This window comes from Actinia tenebrosa, unplaced genomic scaffold, assembly GCF_029948245.1.
Source record: "Actinia tenebrosa isolate PJP-AT-01 unplaced genomic scaffold, QUT_ActTen_1.0 PGA_scaffold4__44_contigs__length_22323623, whole genome shotgun sequence".
Lineage (NCBI taxonomy): Eukaryota > Metazoa > Cnidaria > Anthozoa > Actiniaria > Actiniidae > Actinia > Actinia tenebrosa.
Genome location: NW_028292581.1, coordinates 13026531 through 13051529, shown reverse-complemented (window position 1 = coordinate 13051529; position 24999 = coordinate 13026531). Strand labels below are relative to the sequence as shown.

General features: G+C 41.7%; 3 protein-coding genes across 6 annotated transcripts in view; 1 reads left to right on the top strand and 2 right to left on the bottom strand.

Annotated features, from left to right (window-relative positions):
- Positions 1-12717, bottom strand: part of LOC148907118 (uncharacterized) — a 52774-nt gene extending 40057 nt beyond the window's left edge. The window contains exon 1 of the mRNA XM_089036621.1: positions 12472-12717. The gene's annotated coding sequence lies outside the window, so the exon portion shown is untranslated. The remainder of the gene's footprint in view (positions 1-12471) is intronic.
- A 6580-nt stretch (positions 12718-19297) lies between these two features.
- LOC116292044 (uncharacterized) lies at positions 19298-22183 on the bottom strand. Of its 4 annotated transcripts, none has more exons than XM_089037041.1 (2): positions 21494-22181; positions 19298-20092 (listed from the first exon to the last, which is right to left on the bottom strand). In XM_089037041.1, the coding sequence occupies exon 2, from the start codon at positions 20037-20039 to the stop codon at positions 19503-19505; it is 537 nt and encodes a 178-aa protein (XP_088893167.1). In that variant the 5' UTR covers positions 20040-20092; positions 21494-22181; the 3' UTR covers positions 19298-19502. The 4 variants fall into 4 exon arrangements, 1 of the variants encoding a protein (XP_088893167.1); XR_004196629.2 differs by having other exon boundaries at positions 19754-20210; positions 21494-22183; XR_016121163.1 differs by having other exon boundaries at positions 19754-20092; positions 21494-22183.
- A 496-nt stretch (positions 22184-22679) lies between these two features.
- The window catches only part of LOC116292066 (alsin), a 35887-nt gene continuing 33567 nt past the window's right edge, over positions 22680-24999 (top strand). The window contains exon 1 of the mRNA XM_089036322.1: positions 22680-24864. Within this exon, the coding sequence (XP_088892448.1) occupies positions 22784-24864 (2081 nt within the window). The 5' untranslated portion in view covers positions 22680-22783. The remainder of the gene's footprint in view (positions 24865-24999) is intronic.

Below are 24999 nucleotides of genomic sequence, written 5' to 3'. Positions count from 1 at the left end.
GAATTCCAAAACAAGATTGATCTTACGTCCGTTAAAATCCACCGTCTTTCCGTCCACTTTAATGGTGATGTTTATGCTTTCTACCAAATTAGACAAGTCATAGCTCAAAGAAATGGGAGTGTATTCTACTGGGTCAAATGGATTACCTTGGGGCAGAAACTTGGACATAAGAGAAGACTTTTCTCCATTGTTGTAACTATGAACCAAGTCGCAATAGACTTCGTAAGAGGATGCGACTTTCCATTTCACATCATATGTATTGCCGCTATTTATTGTGGTACTAGTAAGGCCCAGGAGTTCTACCAATGAACTGTCCTTTAAATTAGCGCTCCCATTATTTTTCTTAAATGTCATTTCATGGGGTAATCCTGTGGTAAGAGTGTATCCATGCTTTGCTAGCTCCTTAGCCAGTGTTATTGGGGTGTAATGGGAATCTGGTATTTTTGGTTTGGTGCCGGAAGTTCCGATGACAAAGCCATTAATTAAATTATACCAAGAATTGTACAAAGAGCAACTAACCAACCGAACCCTTTCCGCGCGGATGGGAGGATTCAGATACGTGGTAAAGCCATTCTTATCGCTTTCCAAAAAGACGATCATTATATTAGATACGCCAAAGCCACGCCTCCGGCCAGCCCTGCGACTCCTACAAAGACCAATTCATTGTCTTTTTGTTTCTTAGAAGGCTGGTAGTAATTCTTGAACTGAGGCTTTCTCATTCTAAAGTCGGGGTGTGCTTGCGCATAAAGTTTAAAGGCGTAGTCTGTGTTTTCGAAGTTCTTATCCGCCTGCATTTTGTCTTGGTAATTCTTATCCAACCAATCCCTGTAAGCTTGTCTTTTTTCATTCCAAGCTGCAACGTCCCTTTGATATTTCTCCAGCGCTAAGTCGTGTCTCTTCCTTTCGGCGGCACCGCTTTTGTCGCCTCTGACTAATCTATCCAAATATTGACCACCATAATTAGCCCCTGTAAATGCTAAAGCTGCAATGACTCCACCTGCGACTAAGCTAACCATTATACATTAGGTAGGTACTTTTCCTTCCGTAGGTAATCCTTTAGCATGATAGCCCCGCCTACGGCAGCGGTCATCTTAGCAAAGTTAGCGAAGCTCTTGCTTGGGTCTTCAGTAAAGTCTTCTTTGAGCACTTTCTTACCTACCCAACCAATACCCGCAACAATAGAAGTAATGATAGCTGCTTCTTCAACAGTTTTCAACAACGCGGTCGACATTATATTACAAAGCGAGAAGGAAAATCCAGGTCGCCACGGTACGTGGTGATAAATCTACTCCATTTCAGGGATCTTACTTTTTCTAACCTCCACAGGTGCGTGATACGTTGGTGGTTCTACCTTTTTCGTTGCCCGCCATTGTAAGTAGAGGCTGCCTGCTGCTATAGCGACTCCTAACGCGCCAATGACGTATCCCGGATTAATAAAGGATTCTTCTTCCTCCACCTTTTCTTCTTTTTTGGCTTTGTTCTTCCTGTTCATCTCCGCGAGCTTCTTACCGGCAGCAACTCTGCCCGGAGATTTAGCCTTGGTAATCTTGGTATCTTCTACGGGAGCCTTTTCTGGTTGTTCTTCGGTGCCACTCATCTTATATTAAGGGACTTGAAGGACTTGACAAGTTACTTGATGACGACTTGACAATGACTTGGCAATGACTTGACAACGACTTGACTAAGTACTTGAGAATGACTTAAGGACGACTTGACTAAGTACTTGAGGTGACTTGACAACGACTTGACTAGGTACTTGAGGCGACTTGATCAGGTACCTCAGCAAGTGCTGCCTGGAAGACCTTTTCGACTTCTCTGTCCTTCTTGAAGTCCTTCCAAGATGTTCCTAAGGAACCTAGTACCTCCTTCAAGTCGACGTGCTGAGCTACGTGAAGTGTCGCAGAGGCGACTGCCATTAACTTACCGCACTTCAAGGACAACCACCCGCAGGTTATCTTAAGTTCTTGGGCGATGACATAGTCATCTCTTATGTCCTTCTGTAGTTGCTCCACGTCGTCTATGGGCAGCGCAAGTCCAAGCAATTTAGTGGCAAGTCGGATAGCGGAGTCTGCGACGGCGTCCGTGGTCTTACTTGCGAGGGCAGCCTCGTACCTCTTATGGAACTTCTTAACCTCCTCTTCTGACAGCTTATTAACCTGCTCATGGGTAAGTTCCTTACCTATCATTTCTTTACACTTCCCAGAAGACACAAGAATGTTAAGTTGTTCCTTGAGGTTACTTTCATCTAACTGTGTGGGGACTTCATCTATGAGCTGCTCAATGTCCATATATGTTAACGTCATACGGAAACCTCAAAGAGAAGATCATCTTGGAATGTTGGTGCGTTTTTAAATGCCGCATGTATTCGTGCAGCTGTTCCTTGCTTATCTCACCGCCGTAGTCGCTTAAAATGGTTTCCAGGTCAGACTTGCTCGGAGTATAAAATACTACGAGAGAGCCTATGTTTTCCCTAAAGGGCTTAGAGACGCTGGTAAGCTGCTGGGAAAGCAACCAAACGCTAATGTTGTCATGTCTGCCGCTAAAGGCGAGCTTCACCAATTCGGAGGTGCGCCTTTTTACGTCGTCCCCACAGGCAATGTCATCCAATATGAGGAGCGTCTGTGTATCTTTAGGGAATAGCTTGTGCCAGAACTTCAAATGACTGGATAACTCGTTAGGGTTTAAAATATCTACGAAGAAGTCGTCATCTTTCACTCCTATACCCGTCCAGGTGCGGTTATTCACGTAGGTGGGACAAAGCAGCACTATGTAGTCAAAGCGGTATCTAAAGGGTCCTAATAGCTGCTCTACCACGAACTGTGTTTTACCGCAGCCGGTGGGTCCTACTATCAGAGCGTTACAAGGTATGTGATCCGGGTTCATTTATATCTAATGAACCCCATTTATATATAGATGGACCCAGTGGAAGCAGTAAGAAGGATTGTCGCCGACGCAAAAGATAAAAGAGACACCATAGAAATGCAAAGGGAGGAGATAGACCGGTTAAAAGAGCGCGTGCAGGAATTGTACGATGAAATGTGCGGTCTGAAGCGTGCAGAACGGTTTGGTGCGCTTTTGACAATGGCGACGTGGGCTAAGGAGTCCATTAAGGACTTCATTCGATATCCCCCATAGATATATGGACTGCATTACGTGCGAACTACCTGCTGACTGCATAATCCCTCCCAAAACACCGATACCCAAACCGTGTAAAAAATACACCTGCCGTCACTGTAATAAGGTATTCTCTGAAGAAGACTTCGTTGGACATTGGTGTCCCGCGGATACTAAAGCACAAAGGACTTTAGACGACGCTCGAGAAGAGTAAGAGGTCGCAAAGAAGATCTTACTAAGCCCCAGCAAGAGGAATTAGCATAGGTCTTTCTTTTTTATTGTTATTTTGTTAAATGCTGCAAAGAGGTCTCAAGTAAGGACCTATTTTTTATTGTTATTTTGTTAAATCATCGTAATCGAAGAATGGTTAACATGATTATCTTTTTGCTGGTTTCAACGATGAGAAAGAATGATACCTCATCTTTTAATGGGGGCTTAACAAAATAACAAGAAATAATAGACCCTATCCTAAAACCCTCTTACAGGGTTTAACAATTTAACAATAAAAAATAAGGTATATATAATGAAGTGCGTGCAATGTGATAGAGCTTTTAGTAGCAAGCAGCGACTGCAATACCATCTTTCCAAGAAAGTCTGTCAGAAGACCATCAGCACTGTTTGCGGTGACTGCGGTAAGGAACTGTCCACAGTACAGGCCCTACGATATCACCGCGAGCATAGAGTCTGCCTTAAAGGTCATTGCCGCCGATGCGATGAACCCCTCTTTGAAGAGAACTGGCATAAATACCGCTGCCGACGTTACCGCCTCGAAGAAGTCGTCTGTGAAACCCACGGCGATTTAGCAGAGCGATGTTGCCCCCTTGAAACCAGCCGGGCTTTAGTGCTGCGTAAAAAAGAAATAGACCAAGATTTCGTATGCTTTGACGACTACGAAGGAGTAAGATGGGAGAACCGAGAACACTGGGACGGCATCTGCGATAAATGTGGTTGTCAACGCAGCGGTCAACATATTTGGTGTTGCCTGTACGAAGGTCCCAAGCCTTTAGACCATTACCTTGCAATACGAAAAGAATGGTCTAATATATGATGTTACCTTACGTCGCAGCGTTCGCAGGAGGAGCCTTGATTACGATATCGATCGATTTCATGTCGGAAAAAATGAGGTCCGACGTAGCAGACCAATACCTAGAAGCCCATGAGGACGACTAATCACACAATGGATTAGCCTCCGCCTTTCTTTCAACGTCGAACTTCCATCGACCGTTGACTTTACCATAGCTACGTATGTGAGTGTACTCTTCGCCTTGCAGTACGTACCGTACGCAGTCAGGAGCCCATAAACTGTACTCTTGGCTGCCGTCTAAGAGGACCAACCTTAAACGGTTAATGTCCTCGAAGACGACGTAATTTTTTATTTTGTATGAAATGCCTTGTATTAATTCGCGCCAGTGAGTTTGTTCAACTATCATTATATTTATGAAATATCTTTCGGTGCGTTTGTAGCGTCTCCTGTGACTTGAAAGCCTTAACGCAGCCAGGACAAGGTATGCGAATGCCGTCGACGTAACGGTCGATTTCCCTGCAGATCAGATCGTAATCGTTGCAAACCATCGTAAGATAACCATTCATTTCATATTGCGCCAATGCCGCTTTTTGTTTGTCGGACAATACGCCGTTACCCTTTGGCGTCTTCAGTTCCAGACATAACCCATTGTATTTTTTATGGGAGTTAAGAATTAGGATGTCGGGTTGACCTGCCTGGTAGCCCTTTTGCCAGCACGTTATCCTTTTACTGGTGGTATCTTGCAATTCCCCGAGTCCAGGTGCTAATAACAGCGTAGGGTGAAACCGGCGTATGTAATCGATGACCTTCTTATGTAAGTCAAACTCATTCTCGATCTTGAAGACCAACTTATTTGGACCATCCAACGAGTACTTTCCCGTCTTCCTTAACGTAGGTAGGACATCCTCGAAGACCCAATCTTGAAATGCCTCTGCTGTCGGTAGCTTGGAGCTAAATATTAACTGATACAAACCAGATTCCGTCACGTACAGGGATTGTGGGTGTGAACCAGAAGGGAGGCGATTCACCTCTATTCTAAATTCGCTAAGCCTCTTCTTATGCTTATCCCGCACGTGGACTTTAATAGCATCTTTGGTGTCTGCGTAACCTAATGCCTTTGCTACCTCTTTCGCCTTAAAGTACAGCTTGTCGCTTTGCACTAGGCATTGCAGTTTAGTTTCGTTGTTTTCGAATACGCGGAGCATATTATACGTAAGGGATATTTTTATCCTCAATCATCCTAGTACGCAACACTTTTTAGCTGATTCATTTCCACGCTTAGCTGCGCGTCTGAGACTACGAAAATGTACGCGTTTATCTTAGTAGTGTCGCTGGCATGTTTGGTGCGCTTGATCTCCAACGTAATGCCGTCCTGGGTATTTACCAGGCGTAAACCCTGTCCATGTAGGTCTTCGTCGTTCGTCGTGCGCATGTCGATCCACAGCGCGTACTTATCCTTAAAGAATTTCTTTGGGTCGATTTGGTCACCAAACTTACGTGCGACTTCCCGGTACATATCCGCGGGCTTTATCCCTTGTGAGTAAACCTTATTAGGTACTCCGTTGATGCTAACACCTACGTTGGTAATGTTAGGATTAAAGAACGCCTCGGAGTCACGCAATCCTGCCGTGTATGTCTTTGCAAACAGCAACATTATCCCTGTGAGGCTGCGCCTGGGAAGGTTAATGCTTTGGTTGATGACCTCTTCGACGTTATTTGTAAAGCTGAACGTCTTATACATCACAACGTGATCGTAAAGAAAAGCCTTGCCGGAGCTGTATTCCATACCGGCGCTACGTGCTAAGTCTTCGCTGTATACCGTTTCATACTGCAGCTCTAAGTTAGTAACGGAGTATGGGTGGACGGCTGAGGAACTTACGTCCTTTCCCTGTAGGATGTTCGTAGTGTCTGCTAGGGTTACTTCGAACTGTAGTTCGCTTAGCTGCCTTGGGTAGTATGCGCCGTGGTTCGTGATAACTTCGAAATCTAATGGAATGACATATTTAGTACCATAAGCCGTCTTTATTTCGTCTTCTCCTGAGGCGCCAGAGGTTGCGCTTCTTACCTTGCGTATAGCATCACTGGCGATTCCCTGCTCTATCCTTTGCGCGCGGTCAAATGCGGTTAACCATAAGTCTTTGTACGTGGTATACAGATCGTACCTATTCAAGTCCAAGAGGGATTCCCCCGCGAACTTCACCCGCATCTTTGAGACAATGTTGCGGCCAAGGTCGTTGACAACGTGACGCGCGTCCGCAGTGCTTGGTTGTATTGCTAGGTCAAACCTTAATGCCAAGGTACCAGGAACTAACACTAGGTTATCCGTTAGGCGGGGCACGCCTACGTACAGGGTTTCCCCTGGCTTAGCGCTAGAAGGCGTGAATGTAACCCGGTGAAAGGTGCGTTCTGCTTTCAGTCCGCCAACCTGCTTAGGTAATACGTTGGGGTTTAACTTTGAGCTTATCATATATAATGGAAGTAGAAGGAACGGATTTCGATCCCCTTACTGAGGAAGGTCAAGCAGATATTAACGACGACGAATACGACGCATGGACTAAAGGCGCGGAAACCGACCCCCTGATCTACGACGCAGCCTTAAGAGACAAGTTTGGTAGTAAGTGGAGGAGGGTCAAGGCCACATTAAATCGTATGTTCACACGAAAAAATCCAAACAAACCCGTTCCAGAATTCTTGCAAATGGATTACGTAGTAGGTCCAGGCGGCGACATTCCTGAAGCCCCCGGCGCTGCATGGCTTAGCAGGGTTCAGGAGCAAATGGACGAATCCATGGAAGAAACCCCGGACGACTTCGATAGGATCAAGGAAGAATTCCCAAACTGGGATCCAAACAAAGTCCAAGTAATGTTTGACGCGGATAACGAATGGGACAGGGAAGTCATAGTAGCAAGGTTAAATAGGTCTAATGCTCATCCATACGTCATCAGGGACATAAATGGTAAATACTACGCGGATAAAAATATTCCTTCAACCCTTAGAAAGGCACTAGGAGAACCCAACTTACCCGAAAGAATGAGAGAAAATAGTGAGAATATTGACGAAGCCATCGAAAGTGTTAAGACCATGGTAGGGCGGCAACAAAAAGGGTTTGAGGCGATAAGGGAAGTCGAAAGACTAAAGGAAATAATGAAGGAAAGGGAGGTAGAATACATGCGACGGAACCGACTGCTCCTAGATGCTCAAAAGAAAGAAATCAAGGGTAAGAATGAAGTCATACTGCAATTCAAGCGAGAAGCTGAAACGGCTTTAGACGAAAGAGACCAAGCCAGACACACCTTCGAGCTTGCTCTAAAAGACCTAGATATTAATAATGAGGAAGCTAAGGACTTACGGACCACCATAACTAGGTCTTTAGAGGAACGGCGGCAGTTGGTTGCTGAAATCAACGCTAAAGAGGAGCAACTTCGGCAAAGAGATCAGGCTATTGAAGACCTGGAGGGGCAAATAGAGCGACAACGAACAGTCATCGAAGATCAAACTCGTCCCGAAGAGGAAAGGGAGGCAGCTCAAAGGGAATCAGAAACCCTTCAGGTACACCTTGCGGAATTACAGGCGCAAAAGGACAACCTGGAAAGAGAATTGGGGCTTACCACCAAGGAAAAGGTAAAAAGAGTCCTTTTGAAGTATGGCGTTCCGCTGGCATTCGCCGTCGCTATTTCAAGCGTAGTAGGAGTTATCCTATCCGCGCTTAAGGCTACAGGCGCGGGCGTAAAGAAATTAGGTAATGGACTAACGGACTTGGGAAAAAAGATGGCAGCCGGTCTTCCTGGGCTGCTGGGTTCGGTTGTTTCCTTGGCACTTAGGGCCGGCGGCGAACTGTTGAAGTTCGTGGGGAATAACATTTGGATCTTAGTCGTCGCTATTGGGGTGGTACTCCTGAAGAGGATGAAGGGTTAATCTTATCATTGTGTATTACTGGTGGCTTATCGTCGTCGGGTATCCGAGGCGTCCTCGACTGGGGATAAGTAAAGATAGTATTCGCACCGCCCTGATAATGCGGAACTAGCGGTATAGCCGTCATAGTGCTAATGGTCTTATGATTATAAACGGCATTCGGGTCCCAATAGACCCTGTTTATCGAAAAGTATTGGTCGGTACCCGGCACAGAAATATCGTAACTAACCTGAAGCTTCGCATACTCGCAACTCGCTATCACGTGGAAGCTTATCGGCGCCGCCGGTTCGCTGGTTTCCACTAATTCCGCCGAAAAGTGCGTTAAGCGCCTGCTGCCGCTACTTACCCCGTAGGGCTGCAGTGGCCGATCGTTCTCGTCGAGAATTCTAAACCCAACGTTAGGGGTATATCTCGTCGATATGCTAATAGTGCATATGATCAACCCTAGACCTCCAACCTTTACCCACAGCCCGGTGTCAACCCATTTATTATCGTCTGTGTAGGTCTTGTCCTCCAAAAAATGTAGAAACCAATCTTCCTTTGCGTGCGGGTTCATATATTTAAAGACTAATCACCGTAAGAGTGCTAATGGTCTTATGATTGTAAATAGTATCTCTTTGATCCTCTATGCTATTCACACAAACACTCCCGGAGTCATCTACGCGTATTTGCAGCTTTACCTTCCCATGGCAATCGGCGGCCATATGAAAAGTCCAAACCGATAAATTCTCAGCGCTGTTAGTGTTCGGCTCTACGGAGAAATGCGCGGGCTCCCTGTTGTTTGTCTTCGCGCGCATAGGCTGTAGTATACCATTGTCATCCAGGAACCTGAAGCCGACGTTGACGTGACTGCTTGTGCCAATGCAAATACTACAAAGGATTAACTTCTTCCCTGAGTAGTTCAAATTCACGGACATACCTGTGACATCAACCCAAGATGCTTGGGTGTATTTTTTCTCGCCTGTGTAAGTCGTATAGACACAATCTACTCCAGCTACGTAGGGGTTGTTCATCGCCATATATAATAGCTTAGACCAACGCTTGCAGCTGCTACGCCGGCTTTTAGTAAGTTATGGTCGTATTCCTCGGGTATCGCAGGTAGGACCTTCTTTGATGGTTTCTTAACTGTGGGTAGCTTCGTTTCGTGCGACTTTCTTGGCTTCTCTACGAAGTGAGGAATGTTCCTAAGAGTGTCAGAGTTCACGTCGTTCACCCCAAACTTCATATCCTTAGTAGCTCGCTGCAGTTTGTTGTTGTATCCTACTACAGAACCAGTATTTATAGATAAATTACTAGGCATTAACCAACAACCCGGGGCTACTGCATAGTCCAACCTCGCCTTAGAATTTTGTATGGCTAGTTGGTAACGCTGTACGCCCTTGCTAATGTCGCCCTCCAAGATTGAACTTTCAAATAAGATCAAGGCTTCGGCTCGCGTTTCTTCTGCGGCGCCAGTATTTCCGATTATGCTGGATCGGGTGTTTACCTGAGCTCCAAGGATGGAATACACGTAAGCTTCTATGCTGCGGTTCAAACGGGCAAGGCCGGCTTTGGTTAGTCCTTTACCTTCTGGGGGTATGAAATTAAAGTATTGCTTCGTTTGCTCGTCGTTGGTAATCTTAATAATCAGTGGATTGGCCCCTGCATACTTACCGCCCTCATCTTTGAACAGAGGTCCGTCTCTGACTTCCTTAGTGGTTTTGGTATTTGGTTCAAAGAAGGTGCTACTGTCGTGAGTTTCTTTGTGATATCCCGTGTCCCATCGCAACTGCAGCGCATGAACTTCCTTATCACTTAGCACATGCCCACCAATCCCCCAATAAGCCCAAATATGTCCCAAACCATTGTTAGCACCGGTAGTGCATCTAAAATCCTTCCCTACAACACCGAACTCCTTACAAAGCCTGTCATAAGCCGGCACGCTGTATTTATTATCTCTTGGATAAAACGTGGTATCTCCCGGCAATGCAGTAACGCCCATCTCATGTAGTATTCTCCTAACCGTGAAGTGAAAATGAAACATAAATATTGAATTCTTCATCAAGTTTGCGCTTACACCGCAGCCGCTAGTGGCACACCAAACTGCAAAGTTTAGTTGCTGCGGCCAATAACGCATGTTAGGACCACTTAACCATTCATGAGATTCCTTAGCGGTGGTATGATTAATGGGTACGTCTTTGAAGATATCCCGCACCTTTAACGGAAAGGAATGCTTGTTAGAAATCCGCATGTTCAGCGTTAGGTCCAAGCTTGGGTGTTTATCAAATGAAACTGCGGGTATCGGATAAGTACTGGTACCAAGCAATAATTCCTTTGACCAACTGGGTTCAACATGCGTTGGCGCTGGCGTTGGCTTATGCATTGGCGAATGCTTCAGTTGATCGTCTATTTGATTAACCAGCGTAGGCTTCAAATCCTCGTTGCTGTACATCCTAGAGCCGTTATAGTAAATACCATCGGGTCTTCTTTCGAACTTACTGGGGTCTGCATGTGGAAACATCTTCCTAAATGCTCTCCAATTCCAGTAATCCCGGTTGTCGTGATGTGGCTGCTCCTCAATATCATTCCCAAAAGCGTCGTACATTAGTATATATAATGGATGTTATACCATCAGCGCCTCCACTTTATCCTGAACTTCCTAAGGAACCTAACGAATTAAACGCTGAAAACTTTCGTCTGAATAAAGCGAACTTAATCCTGGCTTACTTGGAAGGGCAGACAAAACACTATGAAAAAGTTAGAAAAAAGTACGTCAGAGCCCGGAGTACGCTACATAAGATTTCGATAACTTCAGGGTCCATATCTGTTGTGTTAACGGGCTCCGGCGTTGCTACTTCGCTTACTGGACCCGGAATAGTCGTTGGCGTTCCTTTGGCCAGCGTTGGGGCAGCCTGTGGTATTATTTCGGCTGTTGCTACGGGCATTATGAAACAGTTGTCAAGCAAAATATCAAAACACGACACGACAATAGCTCTGTCAAGGGCTAAAGTAAATACGATCACTGACCTTGTCTCAAAGGCTTTGCGTGACAGAAAGATAGACGACGTAGAATTCTCGCTTATCTTAGCCGAAGAGGAAAAGTACGAGAAATTAAAGACGGACATAAGGAATAAAAAAACAGTCGTAAGAGATCTTTCCGAGGAATCTCGCAAAAAGATCTACCAGGAGGCAAAAGAAGAGCTTCGAAGAAAGCTTGCTCAGTAAACATCTGCTTTGAAAAAAGCAAGACAGGATTCTATTTGCATATTGAACGCCGGCTGTCTGGTTCATATGCAAATTAATTTCACAAATCTATTTCACAAATGTGAAACGTTTTCACAATTGTGAAAGAAAATTGTGAAGGTTTTGATTGGCTGAAAACATATGACGTAATCGTTCACTATCTTCTTGGAATCCATCCTAACAGGGGGTGGTTGGGGTCTATCTTGTAAAATATTTCGTAAATTACGTCGGGGTAATAAGGAATATCCTTATCCAGCCGACAAAACATCCACTCGGCTTTTGTCATATCAGAAACCTCGGGAATACACTTACCGGTAATTTCAGACAAAAGATAGGGAATAGCTTTGTAATATTTCCCTAGTTTTAATTTTTTCAATGTCTTCCGTAGACTTTGTGGGGTTGGCTCTTCTAAATGGTCTATGATTTTCTTCTTTACTTCGTTGTCTAAATATACCGGTCGATAACCTTGGATATGACTCATCCAGTCCCTAAAGTATTTTATTCTTTTGTATGGCGTCTTCTTACGACCTCCGTTGGAATAATATTGTTCCCTGGTAGCACAAGGCACGGCATTACGAATATTTTTACCGCACTCGTAACACTGTGCTGACGTGTCGTCTTCTATTTGCATTTTCTTACCACAACAAATATACTTATTTGGTTTAGTAGGTACAAACTTGGGTTTCAAGCACTTTACACAGAAATCATAAACAAACTCTTTACAATCTTCGCACTCCATATATAGACTAACATATTTGCGCTGTTGCCCCCAACCACACTTGGAGTGGGTTGTTTCCGTAGGTGGATTTTTGACACGGGTCTTACCCGTGTTGAGATTGCGCTGGAACCCCCATTCCCTATACTACTCGGCTGCCAGATCAAGACCTCGGTTTAACAACATTTCCTTGTCGTCTACCTATTTTATTCCAAACCCGCCGCTTAATAGTATATTGTGGGAAAGAATTGAACAAGAACGACTGACTTCTTTTCATTTAAAAAAAAAAAAAATCATGAGGAAACCTTTAAAGTGAAATGTTTTCGATTCTTGACTTAGTTCAGGCACAATAACGAAAGCTACCACGTTTCACTTTTTGAACAACACGAGGTGAACTACCAATATCAATATCAATGAATCAATGATATCAATGAATAAAATGACAGAAATCACCGCACTACTTTCCTATTAAACTATGACTTACCTTCGCTCGACTTTTCTGTTACATTGAACGCTGAGTTTTGTACGGTGGCCCACAAGTCTCACGGCAAAACAAAAACTCACGGCAAAACAAACTAAACTCACGGCAAAACAAACTAAACTCACCTCAAAACAAACTAAACTCACGGCAAAAGGCAATAAATTCACGGCAAAATAAACTGAACTCACGGCAGAATATATAAAGAAAGCCACGGCAAAATAAACTAAACACACGGCAGAATAAAGAAAGCCACGGCAGAATCAGAGGAGGGTGATCAAGTCGCGTGAAGCATTGTGGGGTAAAAGTTTCATTATGCTTCATTTGCATTTGACCGTCGTTGTGTGAACATCTCCTGGCGAGAAAGTATTATGAATGCCAAATCTGTCTCACCGGTTTGGTGTGGATTTTCTTGTAGTTGGTGATTTCCTATATCTACACTGTGTATACTTTCAATTTCGACATACTTGTACGTTGAAGTCTCTGCCATTTATGTCGATAAAACTAGTTGGGGGCCACGTTAGCTTCACTGGCAACCCTCGCGAACGAAGGATTGTTTTGTTTCCTGGCTGCCAAAACATCCGAGAACTAAATGAGGAAAGGTGGCCTTTGACCATAAGGGCTGTTACTTGCCTCAAAATGTTGCTAAGTGGTGGATATTTCATTTGATAACTCTATTCAAACGCGATTGATTGAGCTAGAACATCGAGCATCCAAAAACCGATCGGCTTGGAATCACATACCCGGCGACTAAGATGACAAACCTTGAACCGATTTTTCTCTTCAAAAATATCTCCTAAAACCATTCATTTCATTACATACATTCATTTTTAATTATTTCTTGTCAAGCTTAGGTTCTTATCATTGAAACTTTTTGTTTTGGAATAATTATAAAGCGTTCTTATTGTTTCAGGGTCAATATTGAAGTCTAAAGTCTTTTAAAGGTTATGATAAATTGATAAACTTTGCATTGTAAAATTTAATAGTATTTAACCACAGGTAGCCCAAGCTTGGTTTCTGTGGTGTCCTGTTATAAGGAAATGTATGGAGATTCATCAAAAATTTCAATAAGATCATTGAAACGTGAAATAAAGCCCCGAAATTTTACCCGATCATTGAGAAATAGCACTTCTTTGGCTTTGCGTGGTTATTTTTTGAATTTAGCCCGTTTTAAGATTTTTTTACTGGTGGGGGAAAAAATCTTAAAACGGGCTAAATTCAAAAAATAACCACGCAGGGCCAAAGAAGTGCTATTTCTCAATGATCGGGTGAAATTTCGAGGCTTTATTTCACGTTTCAATGATTTTATTGAAATTTTTGATGAATCTCCATACATTTCCTTATAACAGGACACCACAGAAACCAAGCTTGGGCTACCTGTGATTTAACCAGACGCCATTTGTATTTACGACATTAAAACCGCTGACAAATTGCTCGCGGTAAAAAAATCAACAGGGAACCCAATACGTCGTTGCTCAACAGAGTCCGAGAAATCATGATCTTTGTTCTTGCTGTGGTCACATAGAACTGGTCGAACCCCAAGATTTTACCTCTCAGTATTATTTGAAGATATGACGTCAGTCATTATCTGAGCTGCTGGCTTAATTGCTGGGATACCTGTGGTATACCAGCTATAAAATGCCTTTGCTTTTTTTGTATTTTTTTTTTCTCCGCGACAAAATGGCAAAGTTGCGCAATATCACCCATAGATGGATTAAAATGACGTAAACTATTACCCAGAAGACCTTTGCGGGTTTCTGCTATTGGTTTACCGTCTATGTGCTGACTAATTAGCATCTGCCTTGCTGTTAATCAATGTCAATATTTTGCGAAGTGATTAGGAGGGGGCGGAGCTAGATTATCACGTGACACAATTAAAGTCTACGCATGCTCTATTTTGCTGACTGCTGTTATTTAAGACTGAGTCGGATTAGAAATTCTAATTTCTTTGTAAAAAAGAAAAGGTGTCAAGGTTTACCGAGAAATATTAATGTAATGGGCCGTAGCTTATTTTTACGAACTACACATGCTTTGGTTCAACTACTGAAAGCAGTATTCTCTGCAACCGAAGATCAGTGCTAAGGAAGGAAAACAGCGCTTCAAAAACAAGCCAAGGATAAAGAATTATGCCTTCTTGATCTAAACAAACCGAGCGTATTTCATTCCACTTTCGTACTAGTTTTGCAGATTCCTCAAGCTGATTGTCAAGTTACATGAAATGTTTTGGCTCCAAAGACTACTACGAATAAACTTAAAGTACAGAGAAGTTTATTCGGCCTTTTAATATTTTGTTTAAAATGAAGTAATAAGAATAATTTAAATAAACGAATATATTTCGCCTATCTTCTTGGCCTTAGTCATTCAACTTCTAGCTCGTTAAACTTTAAGAATATATCCATTCGGATTTAGAAATATCTGTAAACATAAAAAACTTCAAAAATTAAAGCAACTGTGAGGAAAATATTTTATTTTTACCGTCTTAAGTAAAGAATTTCGATTCACAAATAACGAGTTAGAAAATTGCCGTGTGAGACACTCTTTGTAAAGCGCGTGACCACAGGCACGACTTAATTACGTATGCTAAAGATAGAAATGGAATGGACATGACGGAACTGGAATTTGGACTGATTTTTATCCATACCTTTAATTCTTGGCATAAAATTTTTATCCAAAATGATTTTCACTACTTTGAGCTCTTTGAAGCTTTAATAAAAAAATATTTTCACTTTATTATTGTTCGGATCCATGTCAAAACAACAGCATTTCTGCACAGACCCATATTTCATCTAGAAGTAACTTCCTGTGAATAAATTTGTTGTTCTAGTGATCCTATGGTTTAAAACAAACAGTCTACACACACCTACCTCTGGCAAAAAATGCCAGGTTAAGACCCCATCATCCCTCCACTCCCCACGACCCCGCACCCGTCCTAGCGTCTTTTTTACTGGGATAACTGTGGTTTACCAGTAAGTTGGAAAAACACGTCTGTTTTTTCTGATTCCTGCTGGTTCCCGTCCGACAAAATAAACAAGTTGCGCAATAATTCATTACGTCAACATTGCGCCCTCGACACCATGACAAGCAACTGTCCAATCAGGGCAAAGGTGCTGTTCACGTGTTATCTTGATTTGGAAGCTCAACCAACTAAATACTCCATGCATGTTGAAACCAGGTCCTCCAGGTCCTCCAGGTCCTCCAGGTATCCCAGCTTACCCTGGAATCAGGGTCTAGTTCCAATTAAAAAAGCATGAGTGGGGAGGTTTATAATCGTTCATGCAAACTAAAGGAAGGGTCACAAAAATGTGCTCAAGCTTCTAGCTGGGGAGGAGGGGGACGGGGGGTAGGTTTCTTTTGCGGTAAATTTGAAAGAGTAAAGGAGTATAAAAGAAACAGCTTTACATTCTAACTTAATCGTTGTTCATTAATTATGAAAATGCTGAATGCTCGCTATTTAATGATATCATCAGCAAATCAAAAAATTGCAAAATTGGACTGATGATTTTGGACATAAAAACAAGAAAATTAACGCCACATAGAAAGATGAATTTTGTAGTTAAATGTTGAACTGTTCTGTCAGTGCGGTTTTCCTTTCTTTTCTTTTCTTTTCTTTTCTTTCTTTCTTTCTTTCTTTCTTTCTTTCTTTCTTTCTTTCTTTCTTGTTACACAAGTGAATAGAGCTCTCGCACTTGGCTTCTTTTCTACGCGCTGCCGGATTACCGTCTAGCAAACAAATCGATAGAGTACGTAAAGGTACATGGGAAACTACTCTAACGATTTATTTGACTGACGGTAATCTTTCAACAGTCTGACGGACTGTTGCCTCGATCAGCGCGTATCAATTAAAACAGTGGTAAAAACCGAAGTGATAAAAACTTGAACAATCCTTTTAAGCGTCTTTATTGGAAGTCCAAGCAACTTTTACAACTACAACTTTACTACTGACACAACTCAACTAAACGAACTAAATTATCTCATAGGACAGGTCTAGGCCTGACCGAAAGGTTGCATAAGATCACGGTCAAATTTAGCTCGTACGTGCCACTCGTGAGAGGCATGTGACTTTATACGTTATGACTTGCCTACGATATTTTTAAGAAAGAGAACGATTATATTTTAGCGAAACTTCAGCAAATGAAAAACAAGTTCACCAATTGCAAGTTGATTATAAATGGTTGCTTTCGTTGATTTTCCGAGAAGTTAAAAAAAATGAACTATCAAATCCAATAAGTATCTATATGATCTTATATTAGAACTACTTTAGAAACACACGAAAAAAGATTGTTAGTACAACTCATATGCATTGCTTATGCAGCAGAACTGATTTTATAGCTATTGTTGTGCTAATTTCCTGAAATCGTGGCCCAGTGGGAAAAACTTGAGCTTCCAAGCCCTCCCCCTTCTGATTATTGACCAGTCCCTTAGCTGTAGGTACGGTCTGGGACCAGTATCGCTTCTCCCCTGATTCCTTAACTTAAACATTATCCTGCATTGCCTACCCAGTTCCCATGCGACAAAAACGTACTCAACCCGGTCCCGCTCGATTTATTCCCTCGATTTACGGCTACCGATGTATGTTATTGATTGCGCACTAGTTTAGAAGTCTTGATTTACAAAACCAAGACAAGACGCATCCCAAAGCGAAAAGCAAAATAGTGCCGGCTTTTCTCAAAACTTATCGGTGATAGCACCAAGAGTTCCGTGGTAATAAACCTCTTTGCAGATCATAACACTAGCAGAATCCCTTGCACACTTTGCTTTCTTCAGTAAAGGTGCAGTAATTGTCTTACTATTCACGAGACAAGAAAAGAAAGGCAAAAAAGCTGAATAGGAAAGAAAATTAGCAAGACAGTTTTGGGCCATTCCAATAAGTATTGTAAACATGTGTTTGGCCTTTGTTTTCGCTTTGATTTTCGAGAGGTTCCCAACCTATAGAGCCTTCAGAGCTTCTTGGTGGGAAGTTTCATTACTCATATAGCTTATTATTATTCTTGCAGATCTATTTTGTAATTTCTGCAGACGTTTGAAGAGACCTTCACCAAGTATGTCCCATACCTCACTACAGTAATTAAAATGAGGTTGTACTATAGCATTATTTATGGATGGCGACCAGAGTTTCTCTATCCACAAAGTCTCTAATTCTCCTCATGGCTCCTATACCAGATGTAATTTTTTTGCTATACCATCTATACGCTTATCCCAAGACAAAGATTGGTCAATTTCGACGCCAAGAACCCTGCTATGGAAGACTTGTCTTAAAGGGTTTTTACCAATATTTATGCTGGGCTGTGCAATTAGAAAGTCGGTTTTTGCCACATTAAAGCTCAATTTGTTTGCTAACAACCAGTTTTTGACATGCTCAAGGTCACTATTCATAGCCCTCTCGACTTCCTCTATTGTTTCACCAGTTGCCGTTAAGTTTGTTGCATCAGCAAATAAGCGAGGTGTTGTTTGCTTCAGACATTCTGGTAAATCATTCATAAACAAGAGGAAGAAGAGAAGACCAAGAACGGAGCTCTGAGGAATTCTGCAGCCAATCTGGCTCCCTGTAGACGACACTCAATTTAGCTGACATATTTATTTACGACGCGATAGATAGAATTTTATAATATTTCATGGTTAACCGTATCGAATGCCTTTTGGAAGTCAAGAAATACAACCATATTTAACAACTTTCAGTCCATACTAATATACCAGCTATTTTTGTACTGTCCAGTAAAGCTGAGGCAGTAGAAAATAGTCTTCGAAAGCCAAATTTATGTTCAAAGACAATATTGTTAGCCAAATAGTATTCGTATATTTGATCGCATATGATTCTTTCCAACATTTTGAAATAATTATCGGTGGAATATTAACAGGCAGAGCAAGCGTTCTTTTGATGGGTTTGAGGAAGAATCGGGGTTTTGGAGTTCCTGTTTCGACTACCTGCCCGCGACAAAAATGAAAACTAGCTCGTTCCTAATTTCCAAAGTTCCCCCAAAACCTCAGTTTTTCCCCAAACCCACAAGAACGCCTGCTTTGCAGGCTAGTGTAATATTGACCGATGCGCTCGAAGACTCGCGGCGATATTCCACCGGTAATCATTTCTCCTTCGGCGAATCAAATTATTTCTTTCTATAACGGTGGCAGTGAGTTTCAGTGCTTTTCTCTTTCAGAGTTCAGTTATACTTCATGTCTGTATACTTATCCTATGTTCTTATAAACACTTTCATGGGTGGATCTCCTTGCGCCTCCTTGTGTTCTCTTTTCTTGTATTCGTATTAAGAAACCAGTATTTTCTTCTAATTATGTCTTTGGTCTTGCTTGAGGAAAGGTGCTTGCATGCTACGTTTATAATTCTCTGGCTGATACATAGGATTACTCCCGGGGGGAGGGGGGGGGGTACTACCACCCCAACTTGGGTAGGGGTGTGTCGCCAGGACCTCAAAACCCTGACCCTATCCCAGACCTAAAACTTTGATTTTACATACCCTACCCTAGACTAAAACTAAGATGAATTGTATACCCTATCCCAGACTAAAAGACGGAAAAGACGGTTATTGAATTGATTGCAATCAATATTTACTAACGTTTTTATTGTTTTTGTGCCGTCAGAAAGCGTAGCCTATTCAGCGCCAGACAAAAACGACCAAATCGTTAACCCTATCCCGGACAAAAATGATACCCTATCCCAGACAAAAATGATACCCTATCCCAGACAAAAATGATGCCCTATCCCAGACAAAATGTCAAAAAATTATACCCTACCCCAGACCCAAAAGCCGAAAAACCATACCCTATAGGGCGGCACATACATGTATAGCAAATATAGGGGAGTACCCTCCCCCCCCCCCCCCCCCCCCCCGGGGATTACTCCATCTGTTACATACAGTTCTTCTCGTATGTCCTGGTAAGGCTTCAAACCTGGGTTGACGTCGCGCCATTTCCCTGTTTGAATTACTTCTATGAGTTCTTGCATTTATCTGTCTTGTTCTGTGGCTGTTTGAAGCTTTTCCCAAACTACCGCGTGGTCTGCTTGGGTTACTGCTCCCCATGTCTTTCTAGTTTGTTATTTCCAGGTTGTAATTTCTAGTGTCTGTAAGTGGGTATCTTGACATGTAGTCCGTCATGTTTGACTTTCTTGGAATGTGGATGGCTTCGAAGTCGAGGTTCTGCATTTTCAAGATAATTCGATTCTTGGTGGAAGCTTTGCTTGTGGGTTGTTTAAGAATATTAGTATTGGTTTGTGGTCTGTCGCTAGTTTGAACTTTGGTGCATGAAGCAGGTACATTTGCAGTCGCGATGACGTAAATACTTGGTTTGTTTTCTTGATACTTGGTTTGTTTTCTTGATACTTGGTTTGTTTTCTTGATACTTGGTTTGTTTTCTTGATACTTGGTTTGTTTTCTTGATACTTGGTTTGTTTTCTTGATACTTGGTTTGTTTTCTTGATACTTGGTTTGTTTTCTTGATACTTGGTTTGTTTTCTTGATACTTGGTTTGTTTTCTTGATACTTGGTTTGTTTTCTTGATACTTGGTTTGTTTTCTTGATAACACAATTTATTGTCTTCTTTTCTCTTCTTGAAATGTGAATCATGGTTTATTTGAAACACCTTTCACATCCAGCCACCTGCAAGTCCAGTTACAAGACTGGACGTCCAGAATGAATAGATGTATAAGGGTTCCATCTGAAGCTTAAATTAAGTACTTGGGCGATTCTATTAAAGATTTACTGCTTTGCAATGACAGAGCAACACCCGAGGCCAAACTAAAAATTAAATTACAAACAAAAATACTTAAAAAGCAGTATTTTTACAAGAAAATTAGTACTCGGGCTACAATAGGAGTAACTGATACAGACTGTTTTTTGGGACTTCTTCAAAAAATGGAAGCAAAGCCTGCATGTGACTACTGTTACTTTTTTAGACCAAACGGCATCACAGGAGGACCATACAAGCTTTGAGAGCTGGTCCAGCAATGTATATCTGACATTGGTCAAATATTTGTATAGGAAATCGCACGATCTCGAGTACAATTTGGAAAATAATAGACACGAGTAATGTTTTGAAAGTTCTTGTAATTGCACGAGCCTTTAGGCGAGTGCAATTAAAGAACTTTCAAAACATTACGAGTGTCTATTAATTCCAAATTGTACGAGAAGATCGTGCGATTTTTTGTTTATAGTTCACTCAACAAAATTTCAGTATAAAATGCGAAGCGACGCCGTTCATCTTTCTCTATTTGGCGGCCGATTTTCAGTCCATCGCGCAACTGAAATGCATAAAAAAGATTAGTTCTTACGGCTTTAAAATTTTATTTATAAGTTTTTTAAGTACGAAATGATAGAAAATAATTGTTTTGAAATTGTTTTGGCCGTGTTGCCATAGCGACTTAATTCGGTACTCCTACGGAGTACAATTAACGCTATAATTGTACTCCTCTCGACCAATCAGAGTTGAGTAATTTTGTTGAGTGTACTATAAGTAAATTTATAGCAGTTTTTCATGTGATCACGTGACTGATGACGTCATATGTCACATAATTGGCACTGTGTGTAAGCAGTGTCCGGCAATGTATGTGTGTCCAAGTTTGACTGACGGTGGTCAAATATTTGAAGAGTTATTACAGTTTTTATGTAGTCACGTGGTTGATGACGTCATATGTCACATGATTGGCAGCCATGTGTAAGCAATGTCCGGCAATGTATGTCTGTCCAAGTTTGACTGGCAGTGGTCAAATATTTGTAGAGTTATTACAGTTTTTTGTAGTCACGTGATTGATGACGTCATGTGTTAAGTAGCCACAAAAATGCTTCTTCCTGTCACTTGCCACTCGCGTTTTTCTTTGTCAATATGTAACGTAGGAAACATAGGTATTAAATCTATGGTTGATAAGACAACTTATTATGAATGTAACAACAACCAACAAGGAAGTATTTGATTTCATTTGAATAAAGTTTGGTAGCTAGTTTGGATTCGATAGACTGCGCTTGCTACGTCTTTTAGCAGCAGCTATAATAATAGGAAGTAATAAACCATTAAAACTACTTACGAGGCCACCATGCTCTGCCATCCAAGGAACAACACTGATCATCAGGACTTTTTCCATCATTTCTTCAATGTCCCACATCAGTTGTTTGAAGTTCCTGGTGAATGAGAATCGTACACACACGATCTCTGAGCAAATTTGAACGACCTCCAACGCTGTCCACGGTCTGCGAAGTTAACACTTCTCTCAGAACTGGAAATTTTTGTTGAAGGAGGTTATTGACAACTACGTGTAGTGGAAAGCCATTTTGTACATCTTCGTGTAAAATGTTAACGCCACTCGAATGGCTTCCTCTTCGGTTAAACGGGTACTGTGCAATGAAATCAGTCTCACGTACAGGGTTGGTTTTGATTCCAGATGTGAAATCCAAATATCCTTCAATCACCATTTGTACACAGACTCTCGTTTCGTACAGTTTTAGTAACTCTACGACATCGTAACGGTGAATAGCGAAGGCAAAATCTTTCAAATGCTTAACATCGTAAGCCGATATGACTTGTTCTTGTATGAGAACTTCGAAGACTTCAAGAAAACTATCGCAAGAAGCAGACTCCGGCAGCACTTCTCTGTAAAAGAAACGCAATTCACGCTCATGTGGAGTCAGCATGCGGTGGACTTGAAGAATAGTACATGGAAAGGAAGTATTTAAGATATTATTCATTTTTGACATTATCACAAGATAACAAACCAAGTATCAAGAAAACAAACTAATGGAACCAAGGTTTGCTGACGAGGGCCGGGTATTTATAGCGAATAGCATAATCACGTGATAATAATACACAGAAAAGCATGACGGGAAGTGGGTCTTCCCCAACGCTAAAGAAATAATTAAAACAACACAAACCAGAAACAAAATCCAGTTTTATTTCGATAAAACTGCCCTAAGATCCTTTTCGTAACTTCTTAATAATTTTCCAAAGTTTTTAATAATTTGTCTTGCTTTGTCAATGAATTTTCTAGCTTTTTTCATCTAAAAATCATGTTTTTTTCTGCGTCTTTTGGTAATGATTAAGATTCCCATTTTCCAGATACAAAAATAAAAAATACGTCGTGAATACGTAATAATTCAAATTTGAATTTCTTACGTAATGTGATTGGCATATCAAAGCGATTTGGGCTACCTTTATGCACGTGTGTTGCTGGGGATCTGGACCCCAGTGTATTCAATAATAAACTCCAACAAAAAATTTAGTTAAAACATGGGTAAAAAGCTCGCCACAAATGTGCTAAAATGTCATCATAGATCCATTAACCAGCCGCTTTAAGCTTCAGAAATCCCTAACGTAGACATTCATGAGTTCATTAAAGCTAAAGAAAGAAGAAAATGGTAAAGGAACAGCATATTTTTGGAAGTCAACAAGTATTGAGCCTCAGATCTCGTCATTAAGCCTTCGCCATGGGATTTCAAAGGTTGCACTCGGTAACGAACACACCTTAATTCTGACTTATAACTCCGAAGTTTTCGCTGTTGGGGAGAATTTTTACGGACAGTTAGGATTCGGGGACGTAACTCGACGGTCACAGACGACACGGCTTACCGAATTAGCAGGGAAGAATGTAGTTGATATTGCTTGTGGTGCTTATCATAGTGCTGCTGTTTGCGAAAATGGTGAGCTTTTCTGTTGGGGAGATTCTTCGAATGGACAGTGTGGTATTGGAGATATCAAATGTACTAATGTACCGACTCTAGTAGTGTTTAATCCTGCATTATCACCCACATCAAGGCCAAGATCTCGACCTGTGGAATCTGAAGATGCAAAACTTTTGACTGATAAATTATCTTCATCTTCATTAGGAACCCAAAGCATTGATCAAGATGTTCCTAAAATAAGAGACGTTGCTTGTGGTGATGGTCATACTCTTGCACTAACTTCTAGTGGTAGAGTTTGGTCTTGGGGCATGGGAAGTCAAACTGGACACGGTGTGCAAAATGAATGTATTAGGGAGCCGAGAGAGGTTGAAGGTCTTAAAGGTCGATATGTCACTGCCATCAAGTGTGGTGCATATCACAGTATTGCACTGGTTAGAGATGCATCTATACATCCAAAACTTATACCACAAAGGAATGAGAAACTTTTCCAGGGATCTTCAGGAAAGAAACGTAGTAAAAGGCTTCGGAGGTTCAGCCGCTCTAAGGAATCCACTAAAGGATTAAAAAAGACACAGTCATTGCTAGAAAATCCAGAGCTCAGTCCAAAAGCCCCCACAGCAGAAATTAGACGAATTCATGTGAACACGTCACCGAAGACTTATCTCAGCTATGATCCTGTTGGCAGTGAGTTAAGCAGCGAAAATAGGACAACAGTTAGTGAAAACTTGGTGCAAGATAGTGGGTTAGGAGAAACACATGAATTAGCCAATCCTAGTACTAACGATATAAGGGACATGAGTGTAAATAATGAAGAAATTGAACTGGACATGCTCACAGATAAAGATGAAAGTTCTAAAAGTGATGGTCAAAAAGTAGATGTTGGTAATGAAGCAAGTTCTCAAAATTTAGAAAGAAAAGGATGTGACAAGGAGTGCAACTCTGATAAAATTGTAAAAGATGATAGAGATTTGGAGGAAGGCCCTGCAAAGGGCGATGATGGTGAGTTAATTGATAATGATACAAGAGTTGATGTGATCTCCACAAGAGGTAAAACAGAAAGAGGAGATTCTATTGTGTCAGGGGATGATAATACTACATCTTTACTCTCTGACGACAATCATGCATCAGTCGTATCCCAGTCGGCATCGGCAAGTATACCCATTAACCGACTTAGTATCAATGACAACCACTACAGCTTCCCAGAAATGAAGCGGTCCCAATATGCCTATCTTGAAGGAAGCTCTCCAGAACCATCTCCTCCTCAACCTGGGTTTCTCAACCAAAAAAACTTTGACCACGTTAGTAATGATTTATTTGTAACAACTGAAGTATCAGGCAGCTTGTATGAGACTTCAGCACTGTTTGAAAATGTTGAGCCTGGCTCACTTACTAGTGTTAAGAGTGGGGGAACAGACTCTGATCCTGAAGATGTGTCTCCAACAGCAGAGGACAAGAACAGCCAGGGTAGCTCATACTTGGGCTTCGGTATACTTGCAAGCCGTTTTCGACAAGAAATGGACCTTGGTAAACTGACCAGTGCTGTTTATGATTCAGTGACAGGAATGTTTATGTCATCAGCATCTACTTTTATTCCCACACAAAGTGATAAATCCCTAACGCAAGGAGGAAGTTGTTTGAACTGTGGTGTTCTAGGAATCTGTATTTGTAATGAAGAAGTTACTAAGAAGGAAAGAAAGTTCTGTCACGAAGGATATGATACTGAAGTTTGGACATGGGGGAGGGGTGGGTGTGGACAGCTTGGTCATGGAGATACTGAAGACAGGTAAGTGAACTTATTTATAAATAATAATTAACCTCAAATCAAGGGAAAGAGATCCAACAAATTTTACTTGACACATATTTTGTACTGTCAGTTCAGAAAAACTTAGACCCCCAAAGTAACTGGTTTGAGCAGGGT

Coding starts and splice junctions, on each gene's coding strand:
- LOC116292044 (XM_089037041.1), bottom strand. CDS start 20,039: ATGATTCACATTTCAAGAAGAGAAAAGAAGACAATAAATTGTGTTATC.